Source organism: Chrysemys picta, chromosome 5 (genome assembly GCF_011386835.1).
Source record: "Chrysemys picta bellii isolate R12L10 chromosome 5, ASM1138683v2, whole genome shotgun sequence".
Lineage (NCBI taxonomy): Eukaryota > Metazoa > Chordata > Testudines > Emydidae > Chrysemys > Chrysemys picta.
Window position 1 is genome coordinate 22,947,075 of NC_088795.1, and position 25,602 is coordinate 22,972,676.

The 25,602-nt window shown below is 39.7% G+C and overlaps 1 protein-coding gene across 7 annotated transcripts in view; it reads right to left on the reverse strand.

Moving 5' to 3' along the window:
- The window catches only part of CCSER1 (coiled-coil serine rich protein 1), a 1,147,114-nt gene that overhangs the window by 102,680 nt on the left and 1,018,832 nt on the right, over positions 1-25,602 (reverse strand). Inside the window, exon 10 of one of the 7 annotated variants that reach the window (XM_042856410.2) lies at positions 15,084-15,156. The exons of the other annotated variants lie outside the window; for them this stretch is intronic. Within the exon in view, the coding sequence (XP_042712344.1) occupies positions 15,084-15,156 (73 nt within the window). The remainder of the gene's footprint in view (positions 1-15,083; positions 15,157-25,602) is intronic. 7 annotated transcript variants of the gene reach the window in all.

The following is a 25,602-nucleotide window of genomic DNA, read 5'->3' on the forward strand; positions in this document are numbered from 1 at the left end:
AAACAAATTCCTCAGCAAAACTGGTTCCATTGTTTTTGAGCTGTTGAAGATTTAAAAGTACACATTTTACTCATATGCTCCAACAACAAATAGCGTGTTCAAATAACTTGAGGCTTCATACCTGGCTTCTTTTGTAGATCTTACTACGAACCAAAGATCTAATTTAGAGCCAAATTAGATTAAATAAATATTTGAGGCTCAGAATTTGACTATACACAAAATATTTCTATCCATTTTTAGCCTACATTAAACCCAGCAGAAGAGAGTGCTGGCAACACAGAGGCCTTGATTCAGGAAAGCACTTAAACACATGCTTAAGTTCATCTCTATTCAGAACAGCACATAAGCATGTGCTTGATTTTAGAATTCAGCATGTGATTAAGTGCTATCCTGAATTGGCATGCTATCGTGAATCAGGGTCACAGTAAACTTTCAGATTAGCCATACCCTCATGATCAAGATTCAGTTTGGGATGCCCTTAAACTAAAGCTCATATTAGGGACACCCTTAATCTCTGTTTGGGAGATGACCTCAAACTACAAATGTAAATATTCCAATAAACCAAGGTATCAGGGACAGGAGCCACTTATGCAGGGGTCCATATATAAGGGGAAGCCAGGAACATTCTAAATATTGTCGCATCATAATGGGGAGAACTTGGACTACAGAGTTCAGAATTTTAAATAGTCACTAAAGTTTTTTTTTCTCATTTAAAAAGATCATGTAAAGGTGAGAAAGTCTATGAAAATCAAAACTAAAATTTGGCTTTTTTGGTCTAATTGTCGTGGGGAGCTGGTTGAAGGATTATGCCACGTCTTCTGTAACCATCCCAGATCAGCTTCTTCCTAGTCCCCTCTCAACTCCTTAGGATCCACACATCTCAGAGAGGCCTCTGTGGGTCCCAGGAATGATGGGGAAAGATAGATCTGCTCATTGAGGTCCACCTTCATGGGCAGATCTGTGGAGGGAGGACGGGATCAATATAGGCCATTGTAATGACGTGTTACCAATTGTACACTTAAAATCAACTCCTCACACAAGCACACACCCTCAATATTTATTCATATTTTCCAAGAAACACTCATCTGGCACTCAAGATAATCTGACCAAATAAATAGACCATACTCTAGTTCTGTGGGAAGTAGTAGGAAAGAAACTTCCCTCACAGGTTGCAAAACTGCTCCACAGTCTCTACTACTGCTTCAGAGGTATAGCACAAAACAGGCCTGCTCTGCAGAATGGAGGTGAGATGAGTCATAGCTAATGGGACGACATAGAGACAGATGGATTAGCCTTGTTCCCCTCCATCCTCATCAGCAGATACTCTGATGCACACCAACGATGCACACACTCTCTGTAGTGTCCTGGGATCTCCTAATCTATACCAGAGTAGAACTGCACAAGTTCAGCTGGGCCAGGTCCCTCTGCAGTCACAGGATTTATTCCTCATTGATGGATAACTGAGAGGATATATTTCATTGCTAGATATGTCTTGAGATATTGATTTAAACAACCAAAAAAGAATTGTTAAAGGAAAATGGACACTAACCAATTTTTAACCAATTACATTTTGTGGCATGATAGTTATACACAGTATTACTTGCCATTAGTTAAAACTAGGTTTCAGAGTAGCAGCCGTGTTAGTCTGTATCCGCAAAAAGAAGAACAGGAGTACTTGTGGCACCTTAGAGACTAACAAATTTATTAGAGCATAAGCTTTCGTGGACTACAGCCCACTTCTTCGGATGCATATGCATATGCTGTAGTCCACGAAAGCTTATGCTCTAATAAATTTGTTAGTCTCTAAGGTGCCACAAGTACTCCTGTTCTTCTTTTTAGTTAAAACTAAATACTCAGTGAGCATGAGCCATTAAAACTGATGAGCTCACACATAAATGAAAGCAGTGCATTGAAATAGTTGGTGAAATTTGTTAGCAAACAATTTATAGGAGAATGCATACTGCGTTGACGTTTATTAATGTGTTATTTTTCTCACAAATCCAGAAGCCAGAATATTTACAACAATCTTAAAATGCCTGTATCTGTCCACTTTCTGTCTGCTTATTCTGAATCGCTTTGATTTCACCTTGTATTAACTTAACCTAACCCTTGCCCTAAGCTTCTGCTATATCTTCTGTCATCTGTGGTCTCATCTGAAAAATCATTAGTGGAATCTTCTATTTCTAACATCTCTTTACCTCTTGAATGTTCTTTCTTCCCCCAGTGTCATCATCAGCCTCTGGAGACCCTGTGACTCCTGCTGTTCCTGCTGCTTCATTTCAACTGTAGTTTATTTCAATAATTATTCAGACCCTGGCCTTTCCACTCTTTTTTCATCTGGCTCCTGTTCTAATGGACCATTTCTTCATTTACTACTCTTTTCGATTCTTCAAGGAAATGTGACAGGCTAGTTGCTATAGTTAACATCAAGTAGGAGAAAGGAAGATAAATCTGCTTGTATTGTGCACAAAACAGTGACATTTAGGGCATTGAGAGATCTGTGAACAGAGCTGTACATGTTCTTGGTTGAGATTTAAAAGACCAGATTGAGCCTAAGCAGCCATTTTCTCACCTCCAGCTGTTTTGTGAACTCCAGCTACCGTTCACAAGACATAAGTAGTCATTGATTGTTATTATCATCCAAAGAAAAACTTGGGAAGTATGTAGAAGTATTATTGCTGGGTACTTCCTTTAAAATGACCAGCAATAAAATACTTAACAATGCTGATATTTTAAATGTCACCAGGTTTCACATCACTGATCTGATTGAAGCAGCTAGACCCTCTCTTAGAGCTCTTATTTCAAGCCTTTTGCGGAATCAGAAAGACATTACTGCATATATACTTACACATATAGAAGGTCATCTTTCCAACCATTACGGATAAAACCTTTTTTTTTTAAATTAAAGCTTTGGCTCAGAAGAAGCTGATGGGGATGCCAGCAGAGTGAGCCTCATGTGGAAGACAAACTGCAGGGTGCAGAGACTCATAAGTTTTAAACAGATCACTTCACTCAGATATCTGGAATTATATTAGCTGAACTTTTGTCACATGCACCAAGAAAATATACAACAGCTCTTCATATTAAGTTCCAGTGTCTATATAAATATATACATTTCAATATAAAATTTATTTAGTTAGTTTGTTTAGGCATCCTACTGAACTGTTTCTGAACTTGTAATACTGCTTTTAGCACATGTATTGCCTTCTGATTACATGGAAGGTCTCATAAATTAAGTACAATCAATATCTTAAAGCTGCCTAGAAACCCTTATTGAGATTACTGCACGTCTTATCACAGCACTTTTTCCCCATATGACACAAGTCACTCCTTTGGTGATTTATTCACTGTAAAGACCTTAATTGCCCTCTGCTCTTTTGTTCTAGCTAGGCTGACATTGTCACTCAGAAGTTCAAGAAGCGGCTAGCTTGCTAGTTTCAAACTCTCAGAGAGGAAAGCAAGGATACAATGAATTTTCTTTCCTCTATTTGCTAATAATATGCAGTTTATGACTTCCATTGCTTTATAGTTTGTACAAAATATATATATATATTTTTTTTACAATTTAAGGGATACTTCAACCACACTTTTGCATTTAATTAACTGCAGCATTTATTTATTATTTTGGTATGCTACAAAGAAAGTGAAATATATACTGAAGTGGAAGCAATATAAAATAATAGTTTTAATTTCATTTCTAGGTTCTTCAGTGGTACAAAATTTGCTACCCGTTTGACTCTCCATGCTAAAACAGAAAACACTTTCTTAAAAAGATCATTTTAATTCCTTACTAATGTAATGCTAATAATCTACAACCAAGAACAGAGTCCCTTTGTGCCAGGCAATATACAAATACACAGCAAGGGATAGCAGCCCCTACCTATACAGCATACAGTTTCAACAGACAAGTGAGACAAAGGTAGAGAGGAGAAACAGAGGTGAAGCGACTGGCCCTAGGTAACATAGCAATTTAGTAGCAAAACCAGGAATAGAACCAAGGTCTTCTAAGTCTTGAATCAGTGCCATATCCACTAGACTTCATTGCTTCTCCCAGTTAGCCGCTCTCCATGTCCCAGATTGCTGGGCACTCCCTTATAACCATGAAAAATACTCTATGGAGGTTACCATACTTTCTAGCAAGCCTTAATACAGTTGAGAGGGTTGGACCAGGGGGGCAGGAGCTATGGGAGTCCAGAATCAGAAAATTTCCTGTTGAACTTAATTACTACTTGATTTATGACAGTTCCATTTAATAAGTCCCACACTAAATATGCCACTTTTAACATATTTCCAAAAACCCTCTTTATTTCAACTTATCCACTTCTCCTACATTACCTTTCATTTACCACCATACTGAATTTACTCCACATACAGTTCCTCTAGCATTTCCTATCTCAGTTAGTTCCAATCACACTTTCTTCTATGGCAATTCATTCCCTTTCTTGTGTATGAGAAAGTCCCTCAGCATATTCCTCACTACTGTGTACATAAGATGATCAGCTAATTTTCCTGATCGGAAACTTTACTCTGTAGGAGCTTAGCAGGAGTATTATGCATTACTCTGTATCCCATCTAAAGTCTTCAACCATGAAACACCACTTCTACTCTACTGATCAAAAGAATATCATATTAAAATGCCTTACAAACCACATAAGGAAATAGATGCAAAAAAAAAGAGAGAGAGAGAGAGAGAGACAATTTCCTGTCAGTCTGCAAAGCAACACTGTCTCCATACATCATCGCCACCAGCTGTACTACAATTAAACTCAACAGTCCACAGGTGTTCACAGGAATTATTAACAAAAACACACTTCCCTTTAGGGCTCTTAAAAAATTAGAGCGTTCTTTAACTTCCACACACCTTTAAACAGTAAACGAAACATGGAAATAATAGAAAAGAAAAAAATCAGATACAGCAGAAGGAAAACAATCAGCATGAGCTATGACCTAATTAAACTGAACAATTTTCAGATATATGCAGGAGAATACATGATTTACCTACATCAAGCTAGTCTCTTGCAACAATTTAGAGCTTTTTCAAGAACATTCACTTCTGTTGTGACTCAATTTTAAAAAGAATGCTCTTTAAATTTGTACAACGATATGTCTCATTCACTCCATAGCACCAACCGACAAAATGGGGCACCTCAAATTAAAAAACTGAGAGGTGAAAATTGCAAAAATGAAAAAATAAACTATCAAAAATACTTTCTCCTCTGAGCTCTGCTGTCCTTGAAGCTCATCTTGATATCTCAACTTTCTTAACATATTTTACGCCTTGTCTACACAGTAGAGTTTTGTCGACAAAAGTCAGCTTTCATCGGCAAATCCCGCCAAGCAAACTCTCCTGCTTTGCTGACAAAATAAAACCACCTCAATGAACATAACAATGGCTATACTGGGTTAGACCAATGGTCTATATAGCCCGGTATCCTGTCTTCTGACAGTGACCAGGTGCTTCAGAGGGAATGAACAAAACAGATAATCATCAAGTGATCCATCTCCTCGCCCATTCCCAGCTTCTGGTAAACAGAGGCTAGGGACACTTCAGAGCATTTTTTGCATCCTTTCCCATCCTGGCTAATAGCCATTGATGGACATATCCTCCATGTACTTATCTAGTTCTTTTTTGAACCCTGTTATAGTCTTGGCCTTCACAACTTCATCAGTGGGTTCTAGCCCACGAAAGCTTATGCTCAAATAAATTTGTTAGTCTCTAAGGTGCCACAAGGACTCCTTGTTGTTTTTGCTGATACAGACTAACACAGCTACCACTCTGAAACCTAATTTTTGTGTTATGAGAAGGAATAAATAACACTTCCTCATTTTCTTTCTCTACACCAGTCATGATTTTAAAGACCTCTATCATATGTTCCCTTAGTTTTCTTTTTTCCAAGCTGAAAGTCCCAGTCTTATCAATCTCTCCTCATACTCGGAAATGGCTAAACTGTTTTCATTCAAACATTGTAAAAGTAATTCACCTTTAGATAGAGACCTATCCTGAAAATGTTCAGTCTCAAAGGTAGACATTTCAGATAGTTATAAACAACTGAAAATTAGGGGTTATTATAGAAACTTGTATAACTTTTAGTACAGGGTCTGGGTTACTTCTGCTGTAAACAACTCATTTTTTTTAAAAGTTCAAAGTCTGAAAGACATACAAATAATATGAATAACATTTTTAAAATATTATTCATTGAGACAGTGTTGGATAAAAGTTATTAACTTTTGGGGGGGGAGAGGAATGTTTCAGTACTCTGAGAAAAGTGGAAACAATATGTTTAAAACATGAAATAAAAAAAAAATACAACTACCCAATCTCTCACACTTAAAAACTGCAATATCCTGAAGAACTAACTGGGTGAAGTGGAAAGGGACAAAAACCAACAAAATAAAACGAAAACACCCACACAGTTCAATGAAAACACGTTAATAAGAGAAATATCCAATTTACCATAGAATAACCTATAACAAAAGGAATTCCTTAATTTACATGGTAAGGGATTAATCAGGTTGAAGAAATGATGATTCGGAGTTTCATGCAGTAATAAATTATTTTATTAAAGCACTAATTTTGCTCTCTCTGAATGAATCTATGAACATTTATTAATTATACTAGTAGAGAGATTGCACACCACAGTATAGTGGTCAACATGCAAAGATTCATAGATTAACATTCTCTACTCAAAAAATTTAAGGAAGTGTCTTGTTCTGACATTAAGCAGCCGCTAATAAGCTCTGTGATTACAGGGAGACCACTAACAATGCAATGTTAATTGAACTTAACAATACATAGTCTTTTTTAAATCTAGAACAGTATTTACAATTATTGACATGGCTAGTCAATACCACGCCATACCTCTGGCAGATGGTCAATTGCCATATAAACTATTCCAATCTACTCACTGGCAAAGAAAATTATTTATTTTGTCTTGTAAAAGAAATTTTGTTGTTAAAGCTATTAATACATAAGACTGGACTGGTGTTGGACTATACCAAAGGATTTCTGTATGATTTCTGTATTAATGCCATAAGGAGATGTATGGTAGATAGATTGAATGTAACCCCCCATAGTTTAGAGATCCCAACGTAGTGTTAATTAGAAGGTCTTTTTCTTCTTCTCCCTATGAGCAGTTTATAAGGCCAAACTGCTAACTGTGTCAGCACATCCTGGGTCAGAGAGTCTGCTCTCAGAAAAGAGGCGATCTTGCAAAAACAATTGTTCCTCAGAACAGCACACGGAGACTCCCACCCTTCTCGCATTACTGATCTTGCTTGTTATGTATGTTATATGGGAAGGGGGTTAAACAGTTTCGTTACACCCTACGAGTGGTTAAAGTCAAAAGAGATCTATGTTGAAATAAAGCTAGGAAATGCATGTGAATGGACGTTATGTGTAAATAGAAGATGAATGGTTAGGAGTGCCAGCCTAAGAGTTACAACTTCAGTATGGATCGGCCGAAGAATGCGCTAAGTGGAGATAACCCCCGGGAGGCAGACTGGAATCCACCCAACAGCCCCAAGGATGGGAGAACCAAAGAACAAGATAACATCTGGCAGCCATCACAGAGCTGTCATGGATGTGCCGTCTGCTGATTGATTCAGCAACAGCACGATGAAGCCACCTCCATAGACTGGTATAGGAATAAACTCCTATAAAAATAGACCCTAAAGACTAAGGTCTGAGTCTGGTTCTGCACCCAACCTCCAGGAGCATCAGATGCGCATCTGACAAAGACTTGGCTTCACCCTCATGCCCAGGTTACCTAGCCAGTACCTTGGCATGAGCAACCAAGATGACTAACTGATTTAAAGGTGCACTTTTGTTTGTAGTTTTATTTATCCAGAGATTCCAACTAATTTAAACAACACATAATGGATAGCCATATAAATGAGAAGCATGTACTCTGAAATTCAAGATGCATAATTTGGTCAATTATATGGCTGTGCATGGTACATTCTGGGGTGCATCAGAACCACGGTTGTGGAAGAGCCTTTTAGGTCCTGCAGTGGCTGAACAGGGTAGGCAGCCAGTCTATTCACCAAAAGGTTGTGTTTTGGTTTTTTTTAAACAGCTTTGTATTTATTTAGCTAGCTTCCTTTAAGTTGTCAGATGGTGGGAATAGGCAAGCAGGCCATCCTGATTAATTAGTCCAGGAGCAAGAGGAATCACATAGCTGCCCTAAAAGTCAGGGGTTAAACATGCTACAGACCAGGAGGTCCACCTGAAAAGGAAGCAGAAGGCATCAGGGAAAGTGATTCTTGTGGCCTATAGTTCTGGTATAGACAAGTTTCACTCAAGTTTTTGGTTCATTCTAGGCTAAAACTCAAAAGTGAAATGAATGACTCAGGTACGAAAATCTTGTGAACCGAAACTGGAACAAAGGGTTCATTGAAGCCCCTCCAAACTGAAACCAATGACCCCTGTTCAATATTACAAGCATGCAACTACCTTTTCAAATAGTGCAACTCAGAAGACAGAGTTGGGATTTAGTTTGGGTAAGTACACAGAAGTTTGTACCTGAAACTCTGTAGAATTAGGCTGCAATTCACACAAGATTTCTGTCCCTTCCACTGCAGGTTCAGTATGAAAATCAGTTGAGAAACGCAATTTTCTTGCAGCACTTTTGGACCCATTCCTATCAAAGACTAGAAGTGCAAAGTTGGAAAAAATGATGTGGAAAATAGACACCCATATGACTCAGACCTTTTTTTCAACAGTTTGGTTGTAAAAATAGGGTGTGGGGTTTTTGTTTTGGTTTGGTTTGTGTTCAGAAGGAGCGGAGTGTGTGTGTGTGAGATTGTGCTGGGGGGGGGGGGGGGAGAGGAAAAAGGTTTCAAGGCTTTTCCTAAATATTTTGTCTTTTGTACTGAAATGGTCAAAGGTAATGAGCTAGAAGTGATAGCTAGAAGTGATGACAGGCTGATTAATGAAATGTTTATTTACAACCTGTAGAGATTATGATGTTGAAGAGAAATGGAGTTTTAGCACTTGCTTTCTGAAGTCATTCTGAATTAACAACGAATAGATAGCTTTTCTTAAGAAAGCTTTTTCACAGTGAGGAATGCAGAATGAAAAACAACCAAAAAAGAATTAATTTTGTCACTCATTGATCTTATTCCTTTTTTCTTGGTACTGTATTAACCTAACGAATTTATCTTTGAACATTATGTGGAGCAGATATCCTCACTGAACAAAACAATCAGTAAATACTTTCATTTAACTAGGTTTCTTCTTTTGTCGCTAGTTTGTCAAATCTTGACAGCACAGCTGTAAACAACAGTCTCTTTGGTAGATCTTAGAGGACAAGATGGTGGATGCAGATGTGCCTTTGAGGATTTTCTGCAGAGATCTTTTCCAGTAACACTGTGCAAATACTGAACAATTCATATTACAGGAGGATTAGAAAAGCTCCATAGGACCAAACACATATGGTGACTCAGTCAGCCTGGTTCCCGCTTCTCGGTTTGCTGTTGGAGTGAATTAATCTGCACCAGCCCCTATCTGTCATAGATAATTTCCCTGGGGGAGGGGGGAGAAGGGGTAGACTCAGGGCTCCACCAACTCCCCACTCTCTGCATACCTGTGATATGGGGATTAGTGGCCCAGCAGAGGCTGCTTTCCTCCCATGGTCCTACCCATTATATGAGTGGCAAGCTCAGGGGAGTAAGAGAACACTTTATGACTTCTTACTCTCCTGTACAGACATACAGCAAGAGTCACCATCCGGCCCATGAATTCTGGAGAATCCTTTTGGTTTCTTCCCTAGTAAAAATTCTACAGGACTTTTCCATAAAGGATTGAGATGTATGAGATATAAAAACAAAGATCATTCTAGGTGCAAACCTAACCAAGAGGGAGCTCAAATTTAGAAAGTCCTAAAAGGTGTTAAATGTTATGATGAGATTTTTTTCACCTTACAAAACAGTAGATGTTCCTCAGAATTACAGGTCTTTTTTTTACATGTACTCAGAAATTACATTGCTAAAATATTGATATGGTCAGATCTGGTTAATTCAAGCCAGTTTTGCTTCTCATTAAGATTTAAGAAGAGACTGCTGCATATATGATATAATCTCTTTCAGAAGTTAGGACACATAGAATAAAGAGCGCATGAATTAGGTTGAAATGTAAGACCAACATAATTCCATCAGAAACAGAGCAAACATTTGGAGTGGGAAGAAAAACTGTTTTGGAGCTAATAGTAAGTGATGGAAACACTGACAACAGTCTTCTTGAGAGGAATTTCATGTGTGTAACAAACTTCCCTAGCCTCCCCCACTCACTACCTTCTTTTGCTGTATTGGGGCACAAGTTTTTATGAGAACACCTCCTAAGCACTCAATGAACGTATCATAGTGTGACTGTAATCTTTTAGTTGGTCTGTTCTGTCTTCCTCACAACTCTGCAGAGGGCTTATGAACTGGGCCACCTGTTTGGGCAATGCGATAAATTCAAACTTACATTTAAACCTATTGTGAAATGAAAAAGTGGTTTAGAGTAACTTTAAAAACACTTTACTCTACAAAGCCATCTCTTTGTGCACCAGCAATACATGAACTGTAGCTTTAGATCAATATAAGATCCAGCATTATTTAGTCTGGAAGGGACAGCGGCATGCAATAATATTGACAACAGCAACAAATGTCTTTCTAGGAAGTATTGAAACCAGTAACTCTGTTTTCAGGCTGTGTTAAGCTCTCAAGGCTCTAGACCAGCTAGAAGTAGTGAGAGCAATCTTTTCACCAAGAAGCTCAAAGAGGACAAAGTCTGCAAATTGTTTAAGAATTCATATCTAGAACTCAACACTTTCAGCCCAAGTATTATTAAATGTTTACTTATCATGAAATCACTGAAGCACGACACTAGTGAAAGAATAGGTTTATGAAGAAATAAAACAAGTTTTGCTTACTGCAGAGCCTAAGCCCCCATTAGTGAATTAAGCTATATTCATAAACAAAAATCTTTGTTATAAAAGCGAGAGGGTTGAAAGTGTATTTGAATGGAGGCCAACTACCTCCTAAACCAATATCCTATTTCCTTTCAAAAATTCTAATGCCATAAATGAAGCTTGGAAAAGAATAGATAAGAGATCCTGCCAGTTCCCCCACTCCCATATAATCCTTCATTGCTCATTATCACCACAACTTGGAGGCATAAGTGGAGGAATATCAAGTAGGAGTATGGAGATGGTATTGCTTGTGTATATAGCTTGGTGAGACCATTACTGGAATACTGTGTCCAGTTATGGCATCCACACTTCAGAAAGAATGGTAAAAATTGGGAAAAGGTTTTGAAAAGTACTACAAGAATGATTTGAGATCTGGAAAACATGTCTTATAGTGACAGACTTCAGTTCAATTTATTTAATTATCCAACAGACAGTTAAAAGGTGACTTGATTATGGTCTATACGGATACCTACAAGAGAAAGACATTTCTGATAGTACATTACGTTTTAATCTAGTGAAAAAGATATGAGATCCAAATGCCAGAAGTTGAAGCTAAATAGATTCCGACTAGAAGTAAGATGTAATTTTTAAATAGTGAATGTAACTTAATCAGTGGAACAACTTATCTAGGGATGTGGTGGATTCACCATCACTCAAAGTCTTTAACTCAAAACTGGATATATAAAAGACATGCTATAGCTCCAAAAAAGTTACGGGGGCTTCATGAAGAAATTACAGGGTGAGGTTCTATAGTCTACATTATGCATGAAAAGATCATAACATCCCTTCTGGCCTTAAAATCTATGAATTAATGAATTGTTCTTAGAATTTAAGAATCTATTAACTTTCACTCTTATTAAGAACTGTTTTATTTGTAAATTTCCCAGTTTTTTGAATGAGCAGCAAAAGTTTAAACTGGTGTACAAAGTCTATAGGAGGCGAGGCCTGCACCGACAGGGCTTCAAAAGAGGCCTCACCTCCTACAGATTTACTATGTCCATAGGTAAAATGTGGGTGTAGGTATGTTTGGGTTAGTGGAGAGGAAAGGAGGGGGAGTGTTGTGGAGGATTTTATTCACCCTGAAAACTTTCGAAAGTTTTATACCTAGAAAAGTATAAGCACTGACTGTTTAATGTATATATACCTTTTGATGTCCCTCTCTCCGCCTCATCCAATTGCCAGGATCTATCCCTCTAACCCTCTTCATCCCTCCTTCCATGACCCCTAGCCCTTATATCTTCCCTTCATGCCCCGCCAGTCTCCTGTCTCCCATTTAAAAGCTCCCTCCTCCTGCCTCTCCCAAGACCCCCTCATTTCAATTCCAGCTACGGTTGTCAACTTTCTAATCGCACAAAACCGAACACCCTTGCCCCACCCCATGCCCCACCCCTTCTCCAAGGCCCTGCTTCCTGCTCACTCCATGCCCCCTGCCTCCAACACTCGCTCTCCTCCATCCTCACTCACGTTCACCAGGCCGGGGGCAGGGGGTTGGAGTGCAGGAGGGGGTGAGGGCTCCGGGACGGTATGAGGGCTCTGGAGTGGGGCCATAAATGAGAGGTTCAGGAGGCAGGAGGGGTCTCCAGGTTGGGGCAGGAGGTTGGGGTGTGGGAGGGGGTGATGGCTCTGGATGGGGTGTGGCCGTGAATGAGGGGTTTGGGTTGCAGGAGGGGACTCCTGGCTGGGGCCGAGGAGTTTGGGGTACGGGAAGGGGCTCAGGGCTGGGGCAGGGAGTTGGTGTGTGGGAGAGGGTGCAGGTTCCGACTGGGGCTGTGGGCTCTGGGATGGGGCCAGGGATGTGGGGTTTGGAGTGCAGGAAGGGGCTCAGGGCTGGGGCAGCGGGAGGAGGCTCAGGGCTGGGGCAGGAGGTTGAGGTGTGTGGGGGGGGGAAGGGTGCAGGCTCTGGGAGAGAGTTGGGGTGCAGGAGGGGGTTCCAACCTGGAGCAAGGGGTTGGGGTGCAAGAGGGGGTTTGGGGTGCGGGCTCCGGCCAGGCGCCGCTTACCTCAGGCAGCTCCCGGAAGCAGCTGGCATATCCGGTTCCTAGGCAGAGGGGCTAGGGGCCTCTGCACACTGCCCGCACCCACAGGCGCCACCCCCACAGCTCCCATTGGCCGCAGTTCCCAACCAATGGGAGCTGTGGAACCGGTGCTTGGGGTGGCCCGTCACCTAGGACCGGACATGCTGGCGGCTTCTGGGAGCCGTGTGGAGCCAGGGCAGGCAGGGAGCTGCCTTAGCCCCGCTGTGCCGCTGACCGGACTTTTAGTGGCTTGGTCAGCAGTGCTAACTGGAGCCACCAGGGGCCCTTTTCAAGCAAGCGTTCCAGTTGAAAACCAGACATCTGGCAACCCTAATTCCTGCCATCCATTCTCCCTACCCCTAGTCCTCCTTGCTCTTTACCAGACTCCTGCTCCATCATATTTTCCCCATCATATTCTATCCCCCCATCCATGCTTGGAGTCAATAGCTGGCCAATTTTAAAAAGCATTGCTCTGTATACACTCGAGAAGAGCTCTGCCCATGAGTGACCCAGGCTATAGCCTCAGGTTAACAGGAAAGCGGCTGAGGGAAAGAAACAAAATATGGAAATCTCTCATTTTGGGGCACTGGCAAATCAGCATATAGAATTTCTCTGCCTTGGCCCAGCCTCCAAAGAGTCAGGACTGGGGCTTTCTGCTGCATCATCCAGAAAAATAAGCAGAACCAAATGATGGTGAAATGGCGAGTAGTCTTTAACTGAACAGAGACCCTGGATTTAGGGCTTATTACAAAAATCTGTAACCCACTAATCCGCTCTTTTTGTCTCATGACTGTAGAAGTGTTAACTTTTTTGTCTCCAGGTTTTTCTTTGTATCTCTGTTCTAATTAGTCCCTAGATAACCTGCCTACCATAGTGTGAGGTTTTTCTATTATAAAGCTGTTTATATTCATATCTTTATAATGCCCATACTAACCCTTGTTCCATGCAGAGATAAAGGGTTCTGTACTAAAAGTGATGAATTTAAGAGGGTACTACAAATACTAGTTTTACCACTGGCATAATCAATGGAAAATAATTAAAAGATTATTTTCAATTAATTAATCACATTTCATTTTAATCAATCATTTTAAATTAATGTTAATGTTCTGCTGACAAAGGAAACCTCTCCTGTTTTCCAGAATCTTGATTCCAACTTTTTGGAGCCTAACTTCATCTGGAGTTAAACTACAGAGCTCAAAATTTGCTGGTCCAACTATGGGACCCAGATTGCCCGGTTTGGCCAGGTAAGGAGCTGTGGTAGTCATACCATATCCTTAGCGGGTGTAAATTAGAGTAGCTTCTGGAAAATAGGGGAGGTTTCCTATTCAACAGAATATGTGCATGATATTTTTCCTCCCCTCAAAAAATAAAAGAGGTTTGGGTCCTCCTGATTTTGGTTGATTCAGGAGACATTTATCCCTACTTTATCCCTGTTGCCATCTTACTGGGGGAAGAAGTGCAAAGAAAAAAAAATCTGCATCCAAAGATTTGATTCAATCACATTGATTGTCTGACAATTAAACATGTTGGACCAAAGTTTATTTTTTTATTGTACTTCAGAAATAAACTAAGTTCTTCCAAACCTATAACTTAAAGAGTATGGCCCATCAGACTAAGGGAATCTCAATATGTTTGCCAATAATGAGTCATTCTAATATCACCTGTGTGGAGCTTCAGTGCCTTAAAGTAGACTGAAAATATGGTTTTGTAGTTCTGCTTCTCAGAAGTACTCAACCGTACAGTTCTGCACTATGTCATTTGACAACACTGGCACAGACCTTTAACTCTGTGAAATGGAGACTAAAGGATGTTTGCGTAATTTCCATTAGGAATCTGCTTTAGCAAAAACCTCTGTTCATCTGCAATAGTTTCATGTGGTGCTTTCAGGAGGTTATGACGGTGACACAAGAGTTTTCATTTGTACTCTTGTTATCTTACAGTGTACATACAGTAAATAGAGGGTGACTTTCTATTATTTATGGAAACGCTTTCAGAAAAACTGCAAAATGGTTGAGCACACTCCCTCCAAAAATCACAAAGCCAAGAAGCTTAAACACACAAACAAGCTGAAATACTTAACCAACTGAAAGGAAGGAAATACAAAGTAAAATGATACCGTTACAAGGGCTGGGGTGATGTGGAGTGATGCGGAAGCGCAGCAAACAAGAAGCTCCTTCATCAGTTGAGGTCTAGAGGAAAATAACCAGAATATTCAGAGAGGCATTGGCTTATTACACCCTGTCCCACTGCTATAGGGGTCATAATTCTTTAACTGCTGCAGATGCTTTGCTTGTCTTGTGCTAAGGCTCAAAGATTCAGGAATCAGAATCCTAGTAGATGGTGTCTTTAGAGAAGACAGTGCTATATCTTGGGCCCTACCAAATTCACAGTCCATTTTGGTCAATTTCATGGTCATAGGATTTTAAAAAGCATAAATTTAATAATTTCAGTTATTTAAATCTGAAATTTCACGGTGTTGTAATTGTAGGGGTTCTGACTCAAAAAGGAGTTGTGGGGGGGGGGTTCGCAAGGTTATTGTATGGTGGGGTTGCAGTACTTCTACCTTTACTTCTGCGCTGCTGTTGGCAAGGCGCTGCCTTCAGAGCTGGGTTTCCAGCCGCATAGCTCTAAAGGCAGCACCGAAGTAAGGGTGGCAATACCGTGAACCCCCCTAAAATAACCTTGTGACCACCCTGCAACTCCCTTTTGGGACAGGACCCCCAATTTGAGAAACACTGGTCTGCCCTGTGAAATCTGTATAGCATAGGGTAAAAGCACAGAAAAGGCCCGAATTCACGGGGGAGCGGGGGAATCAGATTTTATGGTCTGTGACGTGTTTTTTCCATGGCCATAAATTTGGTAGGGCCCTACCAAAAACAGGGTGCTTTTCAAGAAGCAGCTGCTGCCGCCACAAGGGAGATTTTATAAGTAGGTCTGCCCAGCCATTTTGCAGTGTTTCTGATTTGTTTGAGAATTGTGACTTCTATAGAATGCTAAATATTTGTTTAAATCAAAGAATTAGGAACAAAGGACACTTAAGCCAATAGTTTGTATTTTCTGATTTTTTTTTAAATGGTAAAATATAGGGAAGCAGGAGTTTCAGTCTCCTCAAAAAGTGAGAGAGAATAACTACCATTATTTGTTAAATGGAATTGCATGAATAAATCAACAGAAGATATCTAAGTGTTACATTTCCCACAAATATCTAAAATGAACACATTTACTTGATTCTGACCCTGTGCCTTTTTGGAGGCACAAATCCAGTGAAGGTTCTGAAGTAGGATTGGGTCTAAACCACAAACTCTGAATCTGAGTTTGGGTCCAGATTTCAAATTCTCCCTTTCCCAGATTCAATGGATGTTCATATTTGGGTTTCTAGTAGAGCCCATTTCTAGGGCAAATACCTTGAAATAGGAGAACAGGAATGGAAGAAGATTTAAAATCAATCCTCAAGCTGTTTCTTTTCCATTACTAGGTACAAAATGCTAGAAAAATGGGGAAGGGTGGGGGGAAATCTATTCTAAATGGAAATGTAATCTGATACTGAAATCTACAGAGTGTATAGAAACTCAAAGATAACAAGAGGAAAACAACCCCAGGAACTTCTATATTAAGGCTACAGATGTAACCATCAGGATAACAGAGAAAACTACAGTAGATGGCTATAAACTATGCCAATGAAATTAATGGGCAAAAATGAAGTTATAGCTGTCAAAGTAGACTGCTGTTACTTAAGAAAAGTTAAGGAAACTTAGGAAAGTTAAGCAGAGTATTCAGGGAACAGGTTTCTCAGATTTATTGGACAGACCAGTTAGATAGCTGGGGACAATGATAGTGTGCCAGCTCAAAGGACAAAGACTACATTAAAATATTGAATATACAATGTGCCTGGGAAGTTTAGAAAAGACCAATTTTCACTAACACAATATTCAGAATGGTATGCTACTCTAGTGGCATTTTTGCCTGGTTGTTAGTTCCTCACCCTGTTTATACAGTCTACCTCTGTTCTCTAGCTCCTGCTTCCATTAAATTCAATGATTAACTCTATTTTTTATATCACAAACCTTATTTTTACAAATTAATTAGAGACAGGAGAAGGTGGCAGGGGGTCAGATCTGAATAAGGTTTAAATTTGAAGTAGGAGTTGAGTATGGATTAGTTGACACTTAAATCCCCGAAGCTATTTGCACGAGTTGTCATAGAAATCTCCAAAATTAGATGACCTCGTAAGATTGCCGCCATATGGGGAGAAATCTTATGAAAACTGTAGATATTTCTGATGAGTCAGAACTGGAAAACAGGCCTTCGTTTTTAAAGAATCCAAATCAAGACCAAAGCCCTAAGGGCAGATCTGGATCTGGGGATTCTAATCTGAAGGTCACCAGCCCAGAAATTCAAGGGAGTTCAGTTTGGAGATTACATTAGACCCATCTCTCAAAGTAACATATAGCAGACAGTAATTGGTTACCTCCAATACCCTTTTAGAAGGGGAGGATAACATAAAATTTGTTTATAGATAAAGGATATAGAAAGAAGCAGTAAGATTTAACAAATTGTTAATAAATAGTGATGCCACTTGGCTGCTTAATACACCAGCCTCCGTTCGTTGTTCATCTTTGAACAACACAGTTGTAACAGCTTAGTTTTTTTATTTGTGACCAAATGTTTTGAACAACATGCTGGGTCAATGCTGCACTAGATTCAAGTTTCCTTCTCAAGGCTGCTCTCATTTCCTGGTCTAACAGAAGTTGATAAAAGTAGCGGCAAAGAAACCCTCACTATGGGACATCTACAAATTGTATTTAAGGGTTCCAATGAGAGTGCCATCCCGCCTCTCTGACATGGGAAGAATGCCACTGCACATGTAGCTCTTCAGGTTAAGTAACGACAATAGGAAAGGGTATCCTTTGCAGAGAAAATGCCAATCCTCCTTAAGGAACCAACTTTCAACTAAATCATAAAATGACATTTAACATTTCCCTTTCAAGGTACAATAACAATATTTAACACATACTGCATAGCCCCATTAATCTTCAAAGTGTTTTATAAACATGACTAATTAATCTTCATAATATCCCACTAGGGGAGGTAAATATTATGATCACTATTTTACAGATGGGAGAAGTGAAGCAGAGAATTGGCCAGGGCATCAGAATGTGTTAGCATCAGAGACAAAATTAAAACTAAGGAATTCCTGGCTCACCGTCCTATGTTCAATTGAACAAACCATAACTTCAGCATGGTATTGTATCCTCTCTGTCCCTTTTACCTTAGATACCTTCAAGTGTTCTATGTTCTGAATCATGGCTTATGGTCTTTAGGGAGGTAATAACTATTACCATATAATCTTTGGTCTTAAAGCCTTTGTCTGCTATATTCCTTTAATGTGAAATTGTTTCCCTCTGTTTATATTATGAATGCAATATTAATCTGAATTTATTTAAATTGGCTCTCTCAATTACCTGAGCTACAATTTATGTACTTTGGTGTTCTTGGCTTGAGTTATGCATTGCAAGTATGGGATAATAATAATGACTGATAAAGAGAGTCATGATTGGATCATGTAAAAAAATAAGTAGTGCCTGGTACACAAAACAGACTAGCCTAATTTTATTTGGTTTCATTGATATAGCTAAATATAAAAATGCATCTTATTTTTCTTTATAATTGATTAAAGACAAACAATGTTTGTAACTGAACAGCGTTATCAATTCATACAAGGGTGGAGAAGAAATCTCTGTGACAAATATTTAATTTAGTATCATGTGATAGGCAACAACTCTTATAATGGATTCAGAGAATGTGTATGACTGGATAAAATGAGCTGAAAATTCAGTTTCCTGAGTAATAATTAAAGTAATGTTCATCATGTTCACGCAATGCTCTGGGTGGCGGAGCTGCGAGCTCTTGCTGGGCAGGGCAGTTGCAAAGCCACAGCCTGACCCGGTGCTCTGTGCTGTGCGGTGGTGTGGCTGCCTCACGCGGTGCTCTGTGCTGCGCGGTGGTGTGGCTGGTTCCAGCTGGGTGGCACAGCTGCCTGTCCTGGTGCTCTGGGCGGTGCGGCTGTAGCGCCGCCAGCCACCGGTGCTCCAGGCAGCCCGGTAAGGGGGCAGGGAGCGGGGGTGTGTGTGTTGGATAGAAGCAGGGGATTTCAGGATGGTGGTCGGGGGTGTGGATAGAGGGCAGGGCAGTCAGAGGGCAGAGAATAAGAGGGTTCAATGGGGGCAGGTGTCCCGGCGCGGGGGCAGTCAGGAAGGAGAGGGGGGTTGGATGGGGTGGGGGGGGGCAGTCGGGGCAGGAGTCCCAGGGGGCTGTCAGCGGACAGGGAGGGTTGGATGGGGCAGGAGTACCCAGGAGGCCATCAGGGGATGAGAAGTGTGTGGGGGGGTCAGATAGGGGGCAGGGGCAGGCCACGCCTGGCTGTTTGGGGAGGCACAGCCTCCCCAACTGGCCCTCCATACAATTTCGGAAACCCCAAGTGGCCCTCAGGTAGAAAGGTTTGCCCGCCCCTGCTCTAGAACAAGGATGAGACTATCAGACTCAATTCACTTGCAACTCAGTCTTTGAGGGGTAGAAGGTTTAGTATATTAACCTAATGCACCACCTCTCACTTCAAAGTGCTGAAAATGCTCAGGGAGTTGCAAAGTTCTACTTTCACTCCATCGCAGTTGGCAGAGCTTTAAACAGGCAATAAAGTGTGGAAAAATGAAACTAAAATCAGCTAACATACCTATGGAAATGAAAGGAAACTCCAAGCACAGGTGAAGAGAATAGATTTAATTCCCAATCATTTAGAGTCTAGTTACCCAAATATGAATGAAACTAATATGAAATAACAAAAAAAAATTGCTTGGTATGAAGTACAATTAATGTATTAGGCAAATAAATTGCTTTTAATATTCCAAGAATGAAAAACCCACAGGCACATTTAAACTACACTGCAGTAGTGAGCAAGCCAAATGGAGTCAGTGTCTGCATGTAAAAAAAAATTCAGTTCTAAAGATTTTCCAAATGATTGTTTTGCACCACACTGCTGTAGATATAATCAGCGGGAGTGTTCAAGATGAGTCTGCCTTTAATTCAAAAGAGGGGAAGCTGCAAGGGGCCTACATCTCTGGAACCTCCTCCCTATCCAGACCCTTCAGTCTGAAATAGCTCTGATCTATTGATATTCAGGATACAGTGCAAGACATATTCCCTTACTCAAGGCTAGGATGATCTGTTCCCCTACATGGCTGCACTGGGGTACAAAAATCTTTCCCAACAGCCTGTGATGCTATTTAAGACCTTCCAAGATCCTAATACTCTAGTGCCTCAAGCCATGGCTCTGCCCCTCTAATGTGCCATCCTGCAGAGCTGGGCTGGCATGAGATTGGAAATAAGTTGCACCCTTTCTAGAGCTGAATGAAGTTACTTCCCCCTCAAAAGTAAAAGGGGAGCAAGGAAAGTCACAATTCCATCCTGGGCCTGCTCCTTGGCTCCATTGTTCTTGGAATGTACTGGGGACAACTTCTTGTTTAGGAGGAGGTAACCAGAAGGGCAGACATTTAGAGTTGATTCTGACTAACAAGGAGGAATTGTTTGTGAATTTGACAATACAAGGGAATTTGGATGAAAGTGATTATGAAATGATAGATTTCATGATGCTAAGGTAAGGAAGGAGTGAGAGCAGCACAATACGAACAAAGGAGTTCATAAGAGCAGACTCAGCAAACTCAGATAACTGGTAGGCAAGGGCCCATTGGAGGAAAATCTAAGGGGAAAAAAGTTGTTCAGCGGAGCTTGCCGTTTCTCAGAGACAACATTAAAGACACAACAGCAAACTATCTCGACGTGAAGGAAAGATAGAAAGAATAGCAAAGGCCAATAAAGCTCCATCAGGAGCACTCTTTTATGACCTGAAAAAATCTAAAAGGAATCCTGCAAAAAGAGGAAACATGGACAAAACTGAGTACAAAAAATATAGTGCAAAGATGTAGATACAAAATTAGAAAGGATAAGGCAGAAAATGAGCAAGAAATATAAAAGATAAGAAGATAAATAAATATTCTGTTTATTTTATAAATATATTTGGAGCAAGAGAAAGATGAAGGAAAGTGTAGGTCTACTACCTACCAGGGAAGGAGAGCTAATACCTGATGACACGAAGAAGACTGAAGTGTTTAATGACTATTTTGCTTGAGTCTTCACTAAAAAGAGTAATTGTGACCAGATGCTTAACAATTAATATCATTAAAATCACTTAATACAGAAGCTTATATCTCTCTATGCGAATAACCGCTTAGTCATCAGTAATGAATTGCTGACCTGGCTTCATTGTTTGGAAAAACTAACTAAAATATTGAATGATTCTTGGCTTTCACATCAACGTAACATATAGAAACTTTGAAGAGACGGGCTCCTTTTCTGTCATACCAAAACCTGTGATTCCAGCTGTTATCTTGTTTTCTCTGCCATATTAAAAGATGGGCACAAGGGAATGCTACTAGAATTTATTGCAGGTAAATTTTCAGAAGAATGGTCTCCTGTTTGCAGGAACAGCTCTAACGTTTTTGCTTGCATTTTGTGGCCACAAAATGAATCGTGAATGCCACTCATAATATTTACAATTCTACACAATTTGCATCTACATGTAGTTACAGGACTGACTGCCTTGTTTTGCACCCACAATTCATTTGTTGGGGCTGCATACTTTACAGCTGTAAATTGCATACATGAGCACAGAGGACTGATCTCTGTTAAAAAATTAGCCCATTACCAGTCACATTTTATGTTAAATCTCATAAAGTCTTTTAAAATTAATAACTGACGTTATAAGCTTGTTACAGTTATGAGTAGCTTGTTAGAGATAGTTATAAGAACTTCTGTAGAAGGTGCAGAAGATGCTTATAAGCCATGTTTACAAGCAACCTATTTACCTGTTTGACACTATAAAAATCTATAACAACTGATTAACCATTAGTTTAACCACCTATTAACCATTTATTAATGCTTTATTCATCATTTATAAATGGAACGTTAATATACGTATGACCACAGTTGTTAACTAGTGAAAATATATCCCATTATCTAGCTAAATAATACCTACATTATGACATATGACATATAATTAAAACATTACATCCTGAAGATGAAAGCACACATCTTTCTTAGGGCGTGCCTTGGAGAACTGGCCATAACCAGGTTTGTTTAATTATTCTGTATGTGGTGCAACATAAGTCATTGAATTCATCATTCAGAAGGGCCTCAAATTTTCATACACAAATGCAATTTTAATCTCGGTGCTATTCTGTCTTTAACTCTGTATGTCCTTTCAGATAAAAAGAAGTGTCTCAGGGTTTTTACAAGAAGAATGTATTAGCTTTCCCTTCTACTTCCCTCCCTCAACTAATTTGAGAAATGTATGGCTTGGTCTCATCAGAACCCATGGTTCTGAGGGACACAGTTGTCTTCACCAATTTGTTGCTACTATAATTACATTTTTTTTTACTTAATGACAAAGTCTATTCTATTGATTTTATCTTATACTTCCTTTGCTGTCTCAGCAAATTTTGCTTAATCAACAGCATAATCTAAATCATGTAGATTCCAAGGTTTTCAGTGCGTTTTTAAGAACTGCATGCATTTTCTTAGGAACTTGGTTGATGGAATATTTAAAGAGGTTGCTGAGTATTTGAAATAACTAGCTAAAGGCCATCTGTACTACTGAGTGCTCTAAGAATTCTCTGTCAACCTGCAGTTTTTTACTGTACATTTGCACAGTTCAGTAAGTCTTATAAGTTAAACTAATATCTTTTCACGCACTTTCTTCCCCCCAGCTTAAAAGCCTGCCTTAAAATCTGCATACAAAAGTCACAGCTGGTTTGACTGTTTGAACCATAAAGTTAGATCCTGATGTAGCATGAAAGTATGACATGTTGGGATTCTGTTCCTATTTAAATCTTATTTGATGTTTTAATCTTGGCTTCTCCGCCAAATTGAAGTGTGATTACACAGTTTTTTTTCCAAATCAATGTAATTTTTTCCAAATAAAATGTAATTTTTTCCAAATCAAAATATCTTTGTGGGTTTTGTGCATCTCTACTCCGAGCAGCCTGCCTACAGCCCCTCTCTGGCTTCCACCAGCCTTCGTTACTACTTGCAGGGTGACCCAACACATTCCCAGTCCCAGAACCTAGACTGAGAAGAGGGTCAGTCACGCACAGTTTTCCAGCAAGATAATGACTGACCCTCTTCTCAGTCTAGGTTCTGGGACTGGGAGTGTATTGGAGTCACCCTGTAAGTAATAACCATGGCTGGTGGAAACCAGAGTGGGACCGTGGCACTATAGACAGTGATGGAGTCAGAACTGCTGAACCAGGGCTGTCTAGCACACACATACTCAGGGTCTGACCTGAATGTTGGTAGGTTAGTTGGGAGCTACAACAACAAAGCCTTGTGAGGTGCCCAAGGTTATGGGCAGGTGGTGACACAACCTCTCATTGGTCTGTATTGCAATGCAGAATGTGACAACAGGATAGCCACTGTAAAAACAGATCACAAGAATTACAACTTCTCTTAGCCACATAAATGCTTTGAATTTTGAGTCCTCAGGAAAACTTGTGCAAAAAATGTTTTAAAATCTGTTAATCTTTCGCATTGGTCGACCAAAAAAAGACAAGGGATGAAATCCTGGCCCCAATCAAGTGAATGACAAAAGTCCCATTGATTTCAGTGGAGTCAGGATGTCACCCGAGGTCTATGGTGTATGACCAAGAATACCAAAAAAAGACAAGGGATGAAAGTGGCCCCAATCAAGGTTACAGGGCAAGCGGTGACACAACCTCTCACGAGTCTGGATCACACTCCAAAATGTGACACCTGTACCTATTTTTTCCCCCAATTAACAATTTAATTTTCTCACTGGGTGAAATTCACCCCCTATGTGGTGGTCCAACACGTAAGTCCCACTAAAACCCTATTTTAAGGAGCATAAGTGGGAATTCAGTGGTGTAGGGGCTTTGTACTTGCCCATTGCATGGGGTGACTTTCATCCATTATGATTAGGAAATCACTGTATTTTGATTTTCACTATGTTTTACTTATCAAATGAAGTATTTGGGGGATATTTGCAAAAAAAATGTAGTGTTAGTGTTTTTAAAAATACCAGCTTGTCCTCATAATTGAAAAGTGGTCTTGTGATTAAAATATAGACCTGAGATGCAGATCACATGGATATTATGTTTGGCTCTTACACATATTTCATGTATTACCTTGCAGAAAATCAGTTAATCCCTCTTTGCTTTTTCTTCTTTATCCATAAAATGGGGATAATAATAATAATAATAATAGTATTTAACTCACAAGGGTGTGAAATAAATTATGTATAAAATGCAATGAGATCCTCCAATGGTCAGTGCTAAAGCAGTATTGTTGTCAGTTGTTTTATAGAAACCTAATTTGTGGGATTTTTCATCAGCAGGGTCTCCTTTTCCTGAGGTCAGAGAAATGAGCTCATTTGTCTAGTTATCCTGCTTTGGGGTTTGTAACAGGAGGGGAAAGGATGGTTTGTGACAACTTCCATTATCATGGATTTCACTTCAGGTTATCTTTTGTATTTTACTTGTATGCATTTGATTCAAGGGCATCTAGCATTTGAATTTCCGACTGAGTTAAAGCTCTTTCTCTCTTTGTTTCCTGTATTAAATAAAGTTGCCTCATCACACTGTGTTATTGGGTTTTTTTTCAGCTCTTACTTCCCATGAGGAGGTTAGACATTATTTGAAATCTAGTTTGACAACCAAGTGGTCATATTTACAAACAGAACCACCTGTTTGCTCATGTTCAACACCTCGTATTGTATCCAGTGCCCTCAGACATTTATTCACTATACATAATCCAAATGTACTCTTTTTGGATTCTGCTGTGATTTTTGGATCCTAATTAATAATGGAGCTGTTGCCCTGTAGCAAAACTAACAGCAGGAAGACCAAAATTATAGAAAACAACAGACTTGTACATTGTATTTCCCTGTTTGTCTTTTGAATTTTAATATTGTTTCTGTAACTTCTGGCAGCATTACAAATTCTCCTTGTGCCAAAATAACTTCATTATATGGTCTCTTCTCTTGAATACATATTTCATAATCCAAGCTGAAGCACACCTCTGACAGATAAGATTCGACGGTACTTAAGTCTATCTACATTTTTGTCCTCCTTATTCGGTTGCTTACTAGTTACCCAGTTACATAATTTCTCACTGATGATTTGCTATTCGTACTTCATTGATGTTACTTAGGGATTTCATTTACAATAACTTCTCAATTCCTGCTCCATTAGCAAACATGTAGTTCCAGCTTGTAACAAGTAACAGACTTGAGGTAACAGAGTTAAGTAAACTAGAATAATTTTATTCTCTTCAATATCCCATTTTTAAAGTCTAGAACTTGTTACACCAAGGGGGTAAAGTCTCTACAGATTAACTAGGTGGCTACTCTGTTGACTTCTTGCATTGTGACTGTAAGCCATTGAGCAACTATGGAGATTTGTGAAATGTTATGATGAGAGAGAAAGTTGCGCAGGACAACCAGGGCTTATTTTCCCAGATACTGCACAAGAAATTTTCACATCATAAAAGCCCTGTTAAGTTCACATCAC